Below are 17,470 nucleotides of genomic sequence, written 5' to 3' on the forward strand. Positions count from 1 at the left end.
ATATTTGTGTTTGCCAAGGAAAATTTTCTTATTTGGTGGATGCAGTCTTAGGTACTATGCTTTAAATTAGAAGGCACAGTTCCTTGTTCCGTCATCTGATGCACCATTAGCTACAAATCACGCCAATTAAACTGCAGCCTGTGCATCCCCACTCTGACACTTTCACCAAGCCTGCCAATAAAATCTTGAGAGAATCATCACTGGCAGCTAGGCCCTAATAATATCTGAAGTTTCCATTTTCCCCCACAGAATTTCACATTTGCTCTCATGCGTGATGCCCTATGTGGCTTTATGTTTACAGCTAAATCCGAAATCTAATTCCACATTTGAGCTAACTCTCAGACAGAGAAAGTAGTCTTGTAGGCAGGTTGGGGTGTTTTTAAAGACTTCATTGGTATGAATTACTCTTGTCATAACTTTCTTTTTATACTGTACTATTCAGTTTTCCAAACATTTTTATCTGTTTCTTCATTTGATCTTCACAGCAACCTGGTAATATAAGCAGGAAATCGGTGATGCCTTCATTTTATAGGCTGGGAATGTAAAACTTTAAGAGAGCGTCATGAGTTGTTGTTGTTGTTGTTGTTCATTTATTGAGCACCTAATCTGTTCCTAACAATGAACTATGTCATTTACAACTGCTGTTGCATTTACCTTTCAAAAAATCTGATCAGGTAACTACTATTTTTCTATTGTACATATGGGAAAACTGAGTATTCTCTAAATTGAGTATCTTATGCAAAATCCACACTAAAAATCAATAATAACCTTGTGACTCAAACATGGATCAAATTTATCTCAGAGCCTTAAAAAATAATAATATATCAGTTATTCCTATCACCCAAAGAAAACAGGCTTTGCCAACTTTAGGAAGTTTCGGTGCTGACTCCATTTTGCAATAATCCTGATAATCAAAGAAAATATGCCTTTATGAACCAATAAAACAAAGCTTGCATGAAGCCAAATTGAAATTTGATGTATGTAATTTTCAGAGTTATATGCATATTATATGAAATAGCTAGTTAGGGATTCAGATTGTTATTTGCCTATAAAACTTACTTTATTTCACACATTAAAGATTTCCTGAGTGTTTGGCTGAAATATCTTTAAAGTTTCTCCATCCAAGCTGCAGAAAATTGTTCTAGTCAAAACAAATGATCCCAATTCTATCCGAAAACAGAGAAGGGGTGGGGAAGAATGGAGAGAGACATACCTTAATTCAGCATGCTATTAAAACTTATTCTGAAAGACTGATCTATTCATTATTAGATCTGGCAAGCTAAAGGATCATTTTTGTTTATCAGAACTCTTGATATAACTCATCCAATTCAGAAAGCATTTATATTAACATTTATTAGCTGATAACTGTGTACACACTCTGTGCCAAGTGTTAGGATACAGAAAAAAACACGGTAACATCCTTGCCCTCATGGTTTCCGTAAGTGAATTTTTAATGGTCAGCACCAAAGAGGTGCAAGAGATAAGTGCCTACATCCTCTACCTTTGTGGAGTGCAGAAAAGATAGCAGACTCTTGCTATTGTCTACAATTTCTGGTTAAAGTTGGATTCTGATGAATTTATTTCATAATCTATTTGTCTGTCTCCATCTCTCTATCTTCCTCTCTGTCTCCCTCTATGTCTCTCTGTCTCCCAGTCCCTCTCTGTCTCTCTTTCTCTCTCTGTCTCTCTCTCTCTCTGTCTCTCTCTCTCTCTCTCTCTCTCTCACACACACACACACACATACACACACACACACACACACACACACACACACACACACACACGTTTGGATTTGTAAGCCAAACATCTGTAAATCTTTAGCAATGGAAAATTCCATGTCACCACTTCAACACAGAGGCAGGTTGGCAACTTGAGAGATGAGCTAAGTCAGGGTTGAAGTAAAAGCTAGTCAAACCCTTAGGCAGTAGCTTGGAAAGATCCAAATCTTTCCAGTGGCCAGAGCTCAGTGTTCTTGACGGAGGTGGCGTATCTGGGAGGGAAGCCAGCCTACTCAAATAGTTCCTAATGGCGCCCTCCCTGACAGGATGACTTGAAAAGCAGCCAGGGTAAGAAAAGCTATAAGAAAATTCTATAGGTATCTCTAAAGTCTCCTGTAATGTCACTGGGCCCATTCTGGGCCTATCTGGCACTGAAATCCCAGGAAAACTAGAAAAAAAGGTGATGAAATGGTAACCATCTAATATTTCCTGAGCTCCAAATAATTAAAATTATTTTTGTATCTTCATATGAAAGAATTTTGACAAAGCACTGCTTCTTGAACTTGAGGCTAATCCTCTTATGTGTCACTATGTGGTTAAGAGTCCAGTGGAGAGACAGCAGTAGTATATTTCTTCCCGATTTTCTAGTTTTAAACATTCTGAATTATCATATTTCATTGATTATAAGATTCACATCTTTCCCTCTCCACAAAATACATTTCAGCTTGTGAAATCAGAAGAGTCTTGTGTGTACCCTCTCCCAAAAAAAAAAAATGCTATTATTCATTGATGGTGCTTTTTAAAATCAATACTGCTTAAAAGGATGAAAATAAATTATACTCTCTTAGATATACAGAACAACAATATGTGGGGGTAGGGATGATTTCTCCATTTCACAAATGAGAAAACAGAATCTCTGAGTAGGTATGATATTTTCTTAATGTCTCTCAGAGCCAGGACTCAAATCCAGAAACTCTGATTCCAAGATGCTGCTTTGAACTTCAGGTAGCTCTTCTCGCTCTGTAAGTAACCAGGGAGTTCACAAAAATTGAACCTGCCCCAATTTGTCCATTTTAACATGGAACTGACTGTATTAGTGTCTTTCCATGATAGAAGGTTTATTGATATCCTGTTAGCATCTAGAAAGAACATAATACTCCTCAAATGGAGTAGATATTTAAATACCAAATTTAAATATTGTTTGTATTCACATGAAGAAACTAGAAAATTATAAGCAACTCTGCACTAGCCTGTGAGCCTCTTGAGGAAAAAATCTGTTCAGTGGATTTAATATCCTAGCAATTAGGATTGTGCCTGGCATGTAATAAACCCTGAAGAAATATTTACTGAATAAATGAAAGAAGAATGTTTCCACCAAAGAAATGGAAACATTTGTAACTGCTCACAGCTCTCATCCCTGGAGCAGTGATTAGATGCTCTGCTAAGAATAGATGTAAACTGTTCCTGCTGCATCCTTGCCATGTACCCTTCCTGAGCCTCACTGACAATGAGGGTCACATCCGGGTAAACAATATTGTGACCCCCCCCCCACCAATAGACTACACACTATTGATGTTTACCCTAGCCCTACTCAAAGTCGTGCTAAAGCTCTCATTTCCTTTTTTATAAGCCACCTAGAGCTTCTAGTTCAGATGTGTCTATTTAAAGCATCTCGTGTGTACAGCAGGTGGTCTCTTCAAACTAATTCTCCTGTAGTGTGGAAATGGATAACTCGGCAGGGAAGCAGTCTCTGTTGCTTGGATGTGCAGAGTCCTCTTTACAGCCCAGTGATCTTACCAGTTGTTGTTAAAGCTGCACACGTTTATAATGAACAAATAGAAAGAGGGTGCCACTGCCACCATTAGTACCACTAAGAACTGCATATGTCTTTGTCCTGACAGGAGCCGCCAAAGTAATAACAGCAACACCTGTCTTATATTTTCAAAACACTTCAGTCACATCTCATTTCGAGTCTCACAACCACTTTGTGAACTTTGCAATTTGTAGATGAGCAAACTGAGGTTAGGCAACTTCCTAAGGCCCCATTAGTAATAAATGAGAAAATTAAGACAAAAAGCTGGCTTTCTAACCTCGAGTGTCTAACCCTGTGTCCTCTGTTCATGGCTTCCTCTTGTCTGGAAGTCATGAGACAGCTGGATGCGGTCGTGACTGGTGGAGAGCATGCTGCCCACCGGCTTACTAGGGAAAGGGGGAGAGCAGGCCATGGCCTCATGCTATTGCCTCTCCCACTGAGTGTGTTGTTTTCTTATCTCAGAACGAAGCTAAGCCACCTGAGTTGTGAAACATGAGCAGTTGGGCAGTTTTAACCAATGCAGATAATCCCACTGCATTTAACACCAGCATTCTTACAGGAGGCAATGCCTCCTTTTGTGTGTGAATGGTAGATTTGCATTCTGAGTCACCTTACTCACCCTTAACAAATTGAAAACAAGTGTAAGGCAGAGTCCCCCTCACTGTGTAGTGTGTGGTGTTCACACCCATGACCTTGCTCCAAGTGTCCATCAGTAGGTCAAGGCCTTGAGACAATACTGATGAATGAAGTCACTGATACTCCTGAAAACAGCAACAGCTTTGGAATTGGACATTATTCTCCTGGACTCCAAGTCACTATGAGCTGATGAGAGTACCTTGAGGGTCCATTTAGTGGTTGCCTAGCAGATGAGAAGTTCCATCCTGGTGACAAGTGTCCCAAAGTATGGCCATCTGTGGCTCATTCCTCTTCTACCTGGTAAAGACATCAATTCATAACAGGCAGAGGGAAGCTGTAAGAGGGGGCTCTAGGAGCAGACACAGGTTTCCATTATACTTGGTACAGAAAGGGGTTATAATTCTCACAAGTGATGAACAAGAATAGGTGATGAATTACACACAGAAATAACAGGAGAAATTGACAATCATTACCAAGGACCAATCTTTTAGATCCATCAGGTCTCATAATCTTCTCAACAGATCTTGAGGTAGGTCCGATTATTATTCCCATTTTACATGAGAAAATTAAGCACAGAAAGGTTAATAACTTTTACAGTAATGTGTAGCTATTTAGTGGCACAACCAGGATTTTGACTCCATCTACATAACCCAAATCTTGTACACTTTTTACTATTATCATCCATCTTGTCCAGGTGAAAACAAATGCCAGAACCCCCAAAATAAATGCACCTAGTCAGGAACAACTGGCTTTACGTACCCAAGAATGTGGAGGAAGAAAATGGTTTGTCATACATAGAGGTAGGGAAAGAACCAGCTGGAGGTAATGTTTCATGAAGCTCCTTTAAAACATTTGCCTAGGAGTAGGAGTTTCAGTGGTTTGCTTCTTGTTACAGAAGAAAGTCCCCCCAAAACATAAAATAACTTGTAATTTAAAAAGTATTTACCAGACACCTATTTCATGCAAAACAAGACATAAGAAAGTGCTGCATTTTTAATGTTGTAATACACCTCAGCATAGTCATACTTAATTTTCCTGTCAATGTCCTATTCTGGAAGCAAATTCTTTCAGGTTCTGACTTGTTCAAAGCTGCAGAAGTCCTGTGTATATACAAGGTAGAATGATAGACCCTGAGGTTTGGGAATAGAAATGAGTGAGGCACCCCAAGTCTCCAAGTAGCTTATGGTCTGATAGAAGACCCGCATGCACCTGACTAACACAGCAGCTGAAGGGAAGAAGAGCAAGATGTCAAGAAAGAAGAGTAGAGAATTGAGGAGACCTTACATTCTAAACAAACATTGTGGTGTTATAACAGGTGTCGTGATGTAATGGAAACAAAAGGGCTTCACAGAGATCCAGGGTTGAATCCTAGCTTTGTGTCCAGTGAACTCTGTTACCTAGTAGCTCTATAACTTTGGTGAAGTTAGTTCACCTCTCTGAACCTGTTTCCTCATCTGTAAAATAATATATCTACTTCAGAACTGTCTTAGGAGAAATAATATAATTTTTAAAGTATGTACCACCAATCCTGGCTTATTGCAGTTGCTCAGAAAACATGAATTCCACTTTGAATAATATAAAGATTGAAGCATTTGAAATTTCAATCGAATGTTCTCCTGAGGCTCGGAATCAAGACCATGTTATGAATTTGACTGAAAATGTTTCAGAGGGACAGGCATAGATATGAGTAAAACATTTGAGGGAAGGAGAGAGAGGATTAATATTTGGTGGATTAGAATTTTCTGTTTTAACTTGTTGAGAAATATAATTTTGGTACTTCTATAAAACATAGAGACTTATATTTCACAATTTGCATAGCAGGTTTCCTGTTTACTTCTAGAGTATTTCTAACTATAAACTTGTTTATCTCCAAGAAGTTGGAGACGGAGCTCTTCTGCCACAGACATGCTATTTATATTTGTAAAACCAGATCTTTCTAGCCTTACTCTGATGAAATTGCTTGTAGCTATGTTTAACTTTCAAAGAAAAGTAGCGAAGAGACAGATAAGCACCTTTGACACAGGATTTAGATTAAGATGACTGTCAAAGTAGGAAAGGTGAAAACAGGGTAGATTCCCATAAAGGCAAATGCAGTGCAAATCGTTCGTATTGGGGAATTTAAACACCATAGGATGTCAGGCAGGTGAAACATTTGAAAGGCATGGCAGGAAACATTTTGGGTACCTAATGAGCCACACAGTAAGGCAAATATAACTTTTTATTACAGGAAGTATCCTGTTGTCTTACTTAAAATGTGACAGCTACAAGAGCCTAACAAAGTGCTGATTGTATACAGATGAAGTGTCAGAGAATTTTTACCAATGTATGACATGATTGAGATGGAAAGATTTCCTAGAGAACAATAAAAAGAACAAGAATTTGGAAATGGTAGTGATTTAACAGAAATAAAGCCTTGCAATTAGAATATTTAGTCTTGAAAAAAGTACTAGGGAAACGCATGTTCATCTTTCTTACTGCAAAACATGAAAATGAAAATGGACAATTTCAGTACCTGGAGCCATTTTGCAACTGAATTCATCTAGGTATTCTACTCACTCCCTCATTTATTTTTTATTCTTTTTCTTTTTTTTTTGGCTTTGAGTAGATTTTGTATTTCAGTATTTCAGTAATATGAAGATTTCCGCTTAAAACTGTGACCTCAGGTTTGGTTTTGTTTCCCAGACTCCCGGATTAGTAGCCACTAAGCTACTTTAAGTTCTGGGGTACACGTGCTGACCGTGCAAGTTTGTTACATAGGTATACATGTGCCTTGGTGGTGGTTTGCTGCATCCACCGCCCCGTCATCTACATTAGGTATTTCTCCTAATGCTATCCTTCCCTAATACCCCCACCCCGTGCTATTCCTCCCTAGCCCCCCACCCCCCAGGCCTCAGTGTGTGATGTTCCCCTCCCTGTGTCCCTGTGTTCTCATTGTTCAACACCCACTTATAAGTGAGAACATGTGGTGTTTGGTTTTCTGTTCTGGTGTCAGTTTGCTGAGAATGATCATTTCCAGTTTCATCCATGTCCCTGCAAAGGACATGAACTCATCCTTTTTTATGGCTGCATAGTATTCCATGGTGTCTATGTGCCACATTTTCTTTATCCAGTCTATCATTGATGGATGTTTGGGTTGGTTCCAAGTCTTTGCTATTGTGAACAGTGCTGCAATAAACATACATGTGCATGTGTCTTTATAATAGAATTATTTCTAATCCTATGGGTGTATACCCAGTAATGGGATTGCTGGGTCAAATGTTATTTCTATTTCTAGATCCTTGAGGAATTGCCATACTGTCCTCCACAATGATTGAATTAATTTACACTCCCACCAACAGTGTAAAAGTGTTCCTATTTTTCCACATCCTCTCCAGCATCTTTTGTCTCCTGATTTTTTAATGATCACCATTCTAACTGCTGTGAGGTGGTATCTCAATGTGGTTTTGATTTGCATTTCTCTAATGACCAGTGATGATGAGCATTTTTTCATATGTTTGCTTGCCTCATAAATGTCTTCTTTCAAAAAATGTCTGTTCATGTCTTTCATCCACTTTTGAATGGGTTTGTTTGGTTTGTTTTCTTGTAAATCTGCTTTAGTTCTTGTAGATTCTGGATATTAGCCCTTTGTCAGATGGGTAGATTGCAAAAATTTTTTCCCGTTCTGTTGGTTGCCAGTTCACTCTAATGATTGTTTCTTTTGTTGTGCAGAAGGTCTTAAGTTTAATTAAATCCCATTTGTCTATTTTGGTTTTTGTTGCCATTGCTTTTGGTGTGTTAGTCATGAAGTTCTTGCCCATGCTAATGTCCTATATGGTATTGGCCTATGTTTTCTTCTAGACTTTCTATGGTGCTAGGCCTCATGTTTAAATCCTTAATCCATATAGAGTTAATTTTTGTATAAGATGTAAGGAAGAGATCCAGTTTCAGCTTTCTGCATATGGCTAGCCAGTTTTCCCAACACCATTTATTAAATAGGGAACCCTTTCCCCATTGCTTGTTTTTGTCAGGTTTGTCAAAGATCAGATGGTTGTATTATTTTTTATTCATTTTTTTTTTAAAAAGTTTACTGAGCATCTCAGACACTGTGTTAGGAAAAGGAAATTCCAAGGAGAATGAAAAATATTTTCTGCCCTCAGAGAGCAGTCTAATGGAGGATGAACAACTATACAATAACTGCAAGTAGGTGTGAAGAACACAGTAAAGCAGCAAAGTGATTAAATGAGGGGATGGGACTTGCATTGGAGTTAGATGTTTAAGAAGGGACAACTGGAAGGTGAAATTTCATGATTTTGTCATGGGTAGTAAAGTCATCAAAGTTATAAAGGAGAGTGTCCCATCTCTCTAGATGGGAGATTTAGTGGTACTCAGGGGTGAAATGTGGTATTTATCAAGTGACAATGTAAAGCATGGATCAAAAAAGTTAAGAGATCCTAAACTGTATTCCTGACAAGACAATTTTCTTCTCTGGAAATGCTAATGGAGGCATTTCTGGTGCTCTACTAACCTGCTGTAAACATGCACGTGAACACCAAAATCCCTGTTTATAATAGCAAAAAGCTGGACCAGCCTAAATATCTAATGATAAGGCAATTGTTAAATACAGTCTAAACTATGGAATAGATTATTAAGAGTATTAAGAAAAATGATGTTTGTATATTTGGTAGACGGCAGGAAAATATCCAAATTACACTATTAAAAATGGAGAAAAAAGTCTTAGTACAATAAATAGTTATGGTCTCATTTGTATGGGTATGTGTGTATATATACACACACACACAAACACATACAGCTACCCACAAACACACACATACATATCCAGCACACAACCAAACGTACCACTAGAGTAAGCTGTAGGGAAAGAGAACAATGAGAGACAAGGTAGGAAAAGCCAGAAGAGACAAGAGAGCCTTTCAATTTTTATCCTGCGTTTTTCTATATATTTCAATATTTTTCAACATCCATAGACTTTGTTTTGCAATTTAAAAAAGAAATGAGATAATAGCCATGATGCATTGAGCATATTGTCTGCCATGTGGCAAGCAATAAATGTTAATTGACTCTTCTAAGGTGGCAAGAAAGCATGACTTGCTCAAAATGATTTAAATCTCCATACAGTATCATATCTTTTTTTAATTTTATTTTAAATAAAGACAGGGTCGCTCTTTGTCACCCAAGCTGGAGTGCAGTAGTGGGATCATAACTCAACTGAAACCTTGAAATCCTGGGCGCAAGTGATTCTCCTGCCTCAGTCCCCCAAATAGCTGAGACTACATGCATGTGTCACCATGCCTTGCCTGCATACAATATCATATTGATGTTTATAAATAAATGTTTTCTCTTCTAGAAAATGAAATAAATTTTCTTAAATTATAGTCAGTAGATTTTTACCTTAACTATGTTGTTAAATCTGTGTTGTGCTTATTTAATCATTTAGGACTTCATTATTCAAAGCTAAGCGTGAACAGGAAGCCTTCCAAATCTGGATAATACCAGACTTTGGATATGCACCAGAAATTTCCAGCCTTCTATTACTGCTTTATCTGTAGTATACTAAACTTTTAACATATTCAACATTCAGAGTTTATTTTCCTGTTGTCTATTTATTGCTGAAAACTAAGGTCAAATCAAGCTCACCTTACAATAACCAATACATATTCAGTAAGTTAAAATGAAATTATATTTTACAGAACTTTTTATTATAAAGAATTTGAAGCACTCTGTAAGTAGATCATCTTTTATGATATTCAATCATCCTTGTTTTATTCAAGTTGTGAATAAATTGAATTGAAAATCAAATTGTTTTCTGAAATGTGCTGATATACTCTATTAAAATCCTTCATGGTGAGTTTCTTTGTAATTAAAAGAACCATTTATAATTTTAATTAACATTTTTAAGTTTATTTGTAGGTAAGTTAAGCCTGCTGGATTTTCCTAATGCAAGACATTGTTTTGCCAAGGAAATGACAGAAGTTTCTGGGTTGTGATAAAAAACATTGAAATGTCAAAAGCCGTTTCTTTTTACATGTACATTGTGTTATTAAGTGCCTGAGAACCTGTTCTTTCTTTATTTTTATTGGATTGACTTGCCAAAAATACTTTTTGTGTGAAACAATAGCAATGATATAATATGTATATTTCTTTGACTTTTATAATACCCATAGCTTTTAATGTTTGAAAATGTCTAAAATTTGGCTTGTGAGCAAAGGTATAGGACAAAATTGAGGTATGACCCCAAGTGGTCAAGCAGACTGACACCCCCTAACAAAATTTAGTTAAATTAAATAACATTTCTTACACAACTCATCACTCTTGATTCTCTGGTCTATCAGGCTGAGGGTGTATAGAGACTCTCCTCAATACCCCATCGAGTTGGGATTCCCATGGAATATTATTTTATTTTGCTTTTTGTTTTTGAGATAATTATAAATTTACGTGCAGCTATAAGAAATAATTTTACTCAGTTTCCACCAGTAGCAGCATTTTGCAAAACTATTGCACGTTATCACTACCAGGATATTCACATTGATGCAATTCGTCAATATTATTCAGATTTTCCCCAGTCGTGTGTGTGTGTGTGTGTGTGTGTGTGCGCGCGCGCGCGCCCGTGCACGCACATTTGGTTCTGTGTAATTTTATCTTATGTGCAGTTATTCATATCCACCACTGCAGGCAAGATAGCAAACATTTTCATCACCACAAGGATATTTTGTTGCATGTTTTCAACCACATCTCCCTCCCCATGATCCCCAATCCTCTCTCTTCCACCCTGCTTGGACTTTTTACAAGTTGAGAATTGGATGACGGTATGTTTTCTAGGTACCTTTTGGGAAGGAACTGATTTCTCACTTTCCTCTTATTAATGTCTGTGAATAAATTATAGTAAAGAAGCATACCCTGGAGTTGTACGTGTCCCCATTGTTTGGCAAAGGACCTAACAACGTGGGTGAGGGGCTACCTGGGCTGTGCAGCATTTCTAACTCTTGAAGGAACAAAGCCAAATTTGCTACCTTTGTTTTCATTACCAGATTACGCTCGATTTGAGGCCAAAATCCATGATCTACGAGAGCAGATGATGAACCACAGCATGAGTTCCGGGTCCGGGTCCCTGCGAACCAATCAGAAACGCTCCCTCTATGTCAGGTAGGCAATGGAGTATTTATCTGTACTTTGTGAGCATTGCAACTTGAGAAAACAAAGGCAACACCGTGAAGCAACAGAACATGTGTTCTAATTACCACCTGCTCATCAATACACTGCTGAATGACCTTATGTTTAACCATTTGGAATAAGTGTTTGAAATGTTATTAGATTAAATTAGTTAAAGGTGCCTGCTTTTATCAAGTTATTCTTTGGCAATGTTATGATCCAGGATAAAGTGCCTAGCATAGGTTGCAATAACAATGAGAAGAAACATTTTCATTTCTAATAAATCTTAAATTAAATATGTGGGCCAAAGCCCTGGACATTTGCTTACCATCAGTGTGAAAAGAAAATATGCCTGTATCATCTCCTAACCTACCTGATATTAATTGCATTAGCTTTAGTGCATTGATTTAAAATCCATGGTGTTCTTCTAAATAGTTATGTGCTCTTCTCTAATGAGTTTTGGCAGAAAGACTTCCTTCTGTGTCATCTCATTACCAGTTGTTCTCAGACCATAAAAGTTACTTGTTCCTTGTCTGACAAAACTCATTAATCTACCAAAAAAAGAAAAATGATTGATTGAATGTGAAATGCCTTCCAGCCTTTCATCCTAGTAGCTACCTCTTGAGTAAGATCCATCAGCACTCAACTATAACATGCTCCTCTTCCGAGAAAAGCCTCCTATATTACTTCCAAACTTCATCAGTGCTTACTGTACCTTTAAAAATAATATAAGCACTAACACACAAAAGGAAGAAAGTGATGCCTAATTAATGGTCAACATGAATCGATGTACCATATGGAGAAAACATGCCTATTCTTAATATAGCCTCCACTTCCCACTCTGGCCCAGAATCCAGTCTGACTCCAATCTGAGGTCATATCCTTCTTACCTGAAATCTTAGGCATGAGGTATGTGTTGTAGATACTAATTTACATACTTGAGTTGAACGTTTGCCATTGGTTCCACTTTGGCTGTAAAGTTAAGTTTTGTGTGTATTTAATATTCACAGCAGGGCTGAGAAGGGAGTGGGATTCTGGAAGGCACAGCTTATCATAGACCTTAATTTCCTGACTGATCTGATAAGTCTAGACTCCCTTCTTCCAGGGAAGCCCTGAGATATAGAAAACAAACCATAAAACAGGTTATTAACCCTCAAATTTGGCCAACTCCATTTCAAAAGATTATTTTGATTGCCTTAATTGTCATCTGTGACTGTTGAGAACCACCCTAGAACATGTCTTGGAGTGACAACACAAATATGATGGAAAGCTAGCAGCTCTATTTGTGGATGTTCTTCTCTCTTGTGTTGTATTGGTGGTCTGCGTACTACAAAATATTTTTAAATCTTGAGATATTTTAGTCCTGGGTAGCAAACTGGAAAATGCTAGGTTAATAGGACAGAAATAAATCAGTCAATGCAATTGAAATGGTAATATATAATAAAACTGGAAGGGAAAATTACCAAGTTGTGGGTATCTTATTAAGAAATAGAATGCATAAATTGTTGTTAAGGTACTAGAAGAAATTTGCTGAAATATATTGCTAATAGCTATTAATTGTGGAAGATTAAGAAAATTAAATGAAGTAATATGATATTATATAAAACTAATACACTTATTTGAAAGAGTAGTAGTGAGATTCAAATCTTTATTATATAAAATGGTAAATAAAAGTATAACATACAGAAGAGGCAAAGACTTAAAGTAACAAAGTTATAGTTGGAGATTGTATTGAAGAGAGGAACCTCTTTTTTAATGAGACTCAAAAATACTTGACACTTCATAGGAAATTCCCAAATGAGATCTCTATAATATACAAATATGGCATTTGGTTTCCAAATGTTCAGTTATTACTACTTATTTTGCACCTAGAAGGCTGACTTTAGCATCTAAATGACTCTAAGAAACTCAGACTTAGAAGAAATATGGGGCATGCATATAGTCACATTAGCAAATCGGAAAGAAAGAACTTTCGAGAGCCCCCTGGCCTTATTCTAATGAAAAATGAGAAGACAGACCAAAAAAAGAAATCAAGAAGCAAGGCCTAAGTGAAATTCTTACCAAAAGGGATTCAGCAAGTTTGTACCTTTATACGTCTTTAAAATACTAATTTTGCCTACAGGATTTTCATAAAGATGTTTGCTTTATAGCACTTCTATAGAACCATGGTCAGTTGTGTTTATTTTAGAAAGTCAACTGCTTGCTTTCTCAGAATAAATTACTAGCAAGGTTTACCTGATTATATAAATATAAGAGGATGAGCATGTCTCAAATCTGAGAATAACATACTGAAAATGGTATTATTCTCCTCATTTTGCTTAGCTTTATGTAATTCTAGTGCTAGAAGGCATCTTAGCTATCGCTGGGCACACTGCTTCATTTATAGTAGAGGAAACTGAGGCCCCAGGAGAACAGAGACAGAGACTTGCCTGGGAGCCCACAGTTATTTGTGGCAGTGTCAGCTCTCCTCCCCACCCTCCCACCACTTCTCCCCACATCACTATGCCTCCCTGAGGGCTTGGTTTATGTGGTGTCAGCTGTTGAATACACTTTAGCTGTGATTCTCAATCTGCTTCTGTCAGCACAGTGCTGGACTCTTTGATTGAGGAATAAAGAGAGGAGAAATTCAAACACAAATGTCTTTGGGGTTTCTGCACAGGAAAAACTGTGCTGTAGGAATATGGGATTTCTTTGGTATTATTTATATTTTTCTACGAAGCCAAAACCTAAATCAGAAAGCAAGCAGCTTCTTTGTCCTGTGAGAAACAATTTAGCTGACTTAGTAAAATATTTGCTTGCACCAAAAAACCATTCTTCTCCTTGGATTTACCTCACATGCCCAACACACACACACACGCGCACACACACACACACACACACACACACACATGCACACATGCGTGCACTGACACGCATGTGCCCAATTCTACCCCTGGTTCTGGTGGTGTCAGAGAGAATGTACCTTCTTCCTGGGGTCTTCAGAAGCTGCCTTCATTTTCCCACTAGAAATGATCTTCCCAGGTGGAAGCAAATTGTTTACCTGAAATTTTAAAGGGAGTGGTAACCAGCGCTATCTGAACCAGGCAGTATTTTAAGCATGAGCCAACCCTCTCTATCTTCCAATCCAGTTATAATGTTTTCTTTCTTTTAATCTTTTGTGCGAAGTGCTTGAAGTACTCTGGTGGTGCTTTGCAAATGGAATTGATTGTTGCTGATGTTAACCGTTCATGTCCTATGGGAATGATCTGGATATGTTTAATATGCTACTTGTATTGTGTATTTCCCACATTGTGAAACATAGAGTGGTAAAACATTGTAAAACATGTAGTTCATTTAAAAGTAAATAAAGTTACAAATATGACTAAAATGTTTTTCAAAATGCTACACAAGTATATTACCAATTCTTCAAACACAGATGCACTTAGGCTCCAGAGCTACTGGAATATGAATTTTGTGGCATGTATTTTGAGGCTCTTCTTGTGTGCAGAGATAGTAGGCAACTGCCTTGGAAGAGTAAGTTTATGAAAGCTCATGAAGATCTCCCTACCTCTAAAATATTCCTTTCCCTTCTTACCTACCAGCTGATAAAAACCTGGCATAATAAAGAAAGAACAAGGCTTTTCCAGCTACTAACAGGGATGCACCTTTATGTATAAATACTGCTAGGAAAAGTCAAAGGTATCAGGGATTAAATTTATACAAAAGTGCAAATTTCTTTTTTTTTTTTTTGAGACGGAGTTTCGCTCTCGTTACCCTAGGCTGGAGTTCAGTGGTGCAACCTTGGCTCACTGCAACTGTCGCCTCCTAGATTCAAGTAATTCTGCTGCCTCAGCCTCCCAAGTAGCTGGGACTACAGGTGCACGCCACCATGCCCAGCTAATTTTTGTATTTTCAGTAGAGATGAGATTTCACCATGTTCACCAGGATAGTCTCAATCTCTTGACCTCATGCAAAAGTGCAAATTTCTAAAGAACAATCCTTTGTTTTGATAAAAGGAAAGTTAGAGGAGTACCCAGGATGCTGGGAGAATGGGGAGGGGAAGAAATAAAGCTAATCAGTCCACCATTAACTTGGAGAAGTTAAATGATTTCCCTAAGATCACACAGCTAGGCAACATGAGCATAGACTTTCAGATCTATTTGTGAGGCATCGTAGAGCAGCATTTAAGCACACAGTTGCTAGATTCTGCCAGATAGAAAAACACATGAATCATGGTTCTGCCACTTCCTAGCTTTGTGACCATGGACAGATCAGTCTCTCTGGACTTATTTTAACTGTGAAGATGAGTGTAGTAATAGGATACCATAAATTGGTTATGAGGATTAAATAAAATAGTGAATTTAGAGGCTGGGCACAGTGGCTCACACCTGTAATCCCAGCACTCTGGGAGGCCGAGGTGGGCGGATCACCTGAGGTCAGATTAAGACCATCCTAGCCAACATAGTGAAACCCATCTCTACCAAAAATACAAAAATTAGCCAGACATGGTAGTGCCGCACCTGTAGTCCCAGCTACTTGGGAGGCTGAGGCAGGAGAATCACTTGAACCCGAAGGCGGAGGTTGCAGTGAGCCGAGATCACACCACTGCTCTCCAGCCTGACAACAGAGCAAGACTCTGTCTCAAAAAAAAAAAAAAAAAAAAAAAAATGAATGTAGGTATCTGGCACGTGGAAAGTATTTGATAAATGTCGGCAATATTCATCATTTATTATAAAGCCACCTTTTCCTTGTCAAAGACCACAGAATAGGCAGTGACTAAGACACTGTTTTCTTAGCAGTGAGATAAGCCTCTCTCATCCCCTTGCATGCGTTCAGCGAAGGGAGAAGGACAGACTTCCTGATGACTTTTAGATTTGTGCTCCTCTAGACCGCATGAAGCCTGAAGGGGATGGCCAGCATTCCATGGCTCCAGAATATTCAGCTCTGTCAACTCATCAGCGTTTCTCATCCAAACAAGGCTCTACTCAGAGGCAGAACCTAAAAAGAAATCAGTAGAAGCCACATGATAGAAAGACTCACTGCATATACAGTAGGCCATTTCAAGTCTTCATGTATGTTATTAGCTTTTCTAACCACATGATTTCTTATATTTCCCCTAGGCATTCTTCACCCCTTGCCAGCCCTCTGCTCATAGTTTTGTTCTGAATTTCAAAGTCTTATTTATTTTTCAGTGGATCTTAGTCTATATTTTACTCAAAGTTGCTACTACCTAAGACAGTTTTTGCCTCAAAGTCTGTGTAATATGACAGAGACACTCAAGTCAGCCTCTTGCCCCTTGTTTGACTTAAGGCTTTCATACATTGATTCCTTCATGCCTTCTTTCATTCAACAAATACAGTATTTGAACTTATTTGCAATGTACCAGTCTGTAGTAGATGTTAAGGACACAATGATGAATAAGAACACAGATCCCCTTTCCTCAAGTTTCTCACAGCCTAGATCTATAGGCAGTCCAAATAGTTGCAGACCATTATGGTAACTATCATTTCCTGATACCTCAGGTGTTAGTTATGTGCCTTGCAATTATTATCCTATTTTGATTTTTACAACATGCCTATGAGACTTCCTACAGTGAAATTTGCCCAGAAGACCACTAGTATTTGAAACTCACCTCTTAAAATAGTGACTGCTCTGGTCCTTGTTAAGCTTTTATGATAAAGTGTTTTGAAATGAATCAGTATTATTCGATTGTTCTCTCCAGTGGTGCTAACTGCTTCCAGCTTCACTTGGCTATGGATTTCTTGAGACCATTTAAGGCAAAGCCATGAAATCTGTGGACTCTGTTATGGGTCACAGTTTTGTCTTCTTCCCCTCCAATCTTGGACCCAACATGTTAGCTGTTTCCCAGAGAACACACCACAGCCAGCTGTGTGCACCCTCCGTGCAGCACTTGGCACAGGGCTAGCTGACAGTGGTATTTTTATTGTACACATTCATAATTCTTATTTAGCATATCAAGAATTATGAATTTAGCATATCAATTCTTATTTAGCGTATCAAGAATTCCTCATAATTCTTATTTAGCAACATCATTATTCACTTAGAAACATATTGAATGTGATATATTGCAGCAGAATAGGCAATAGAAATTTCTTGAATTCAGAATTACTTTTCCCTCTTAAAATCTCGGTGGGGGCAAAGGTAACTGAGAGGGGAA

General features: G+C 37.9%; 1 protein-coding gene across 28 annotated transcripts in view; it reads left to right on the top strand.

The window, feature by feature from the left end:
• Positions 1–17,470, top strand: part of DLG2 (discs large MAGUK scaffold protein 2) — a 2,183,817-nt gene that overhangs the window by 2,002,824 nt on the left and 163,523 nt on the right. For all 28 annotated transcript variants that reach the window (XM_032295960.1, XM_032295961.1, XM_032295962.1 and 25 more), the window contains one exon: positions 11,193–11,307. In XM_032295960.1, coding sequence (XP_032151851.1) covers positions 11,193–11,307 — 115 coding nt within the window. The remainder of the gene's footprint in view (positions 1–11,192; positions 11,308–17,470) is intronic.

Source organism: Sapajus apella, unplaced genomic scaffold (genome assembly GCF_009761245.1).
Source record: "Sapajus apella isolate SASKATOON/1434 unplaced genomic scaffold, GSC_monkey_1.0 scaffold34, whole genome shotgun sequence".
Classification (NCBI taxonomy): Eukaryota; Metazoa; Chordata; class Mammalia; order Primates; family Cebidae; genus Sapajus; species Sapajus apella.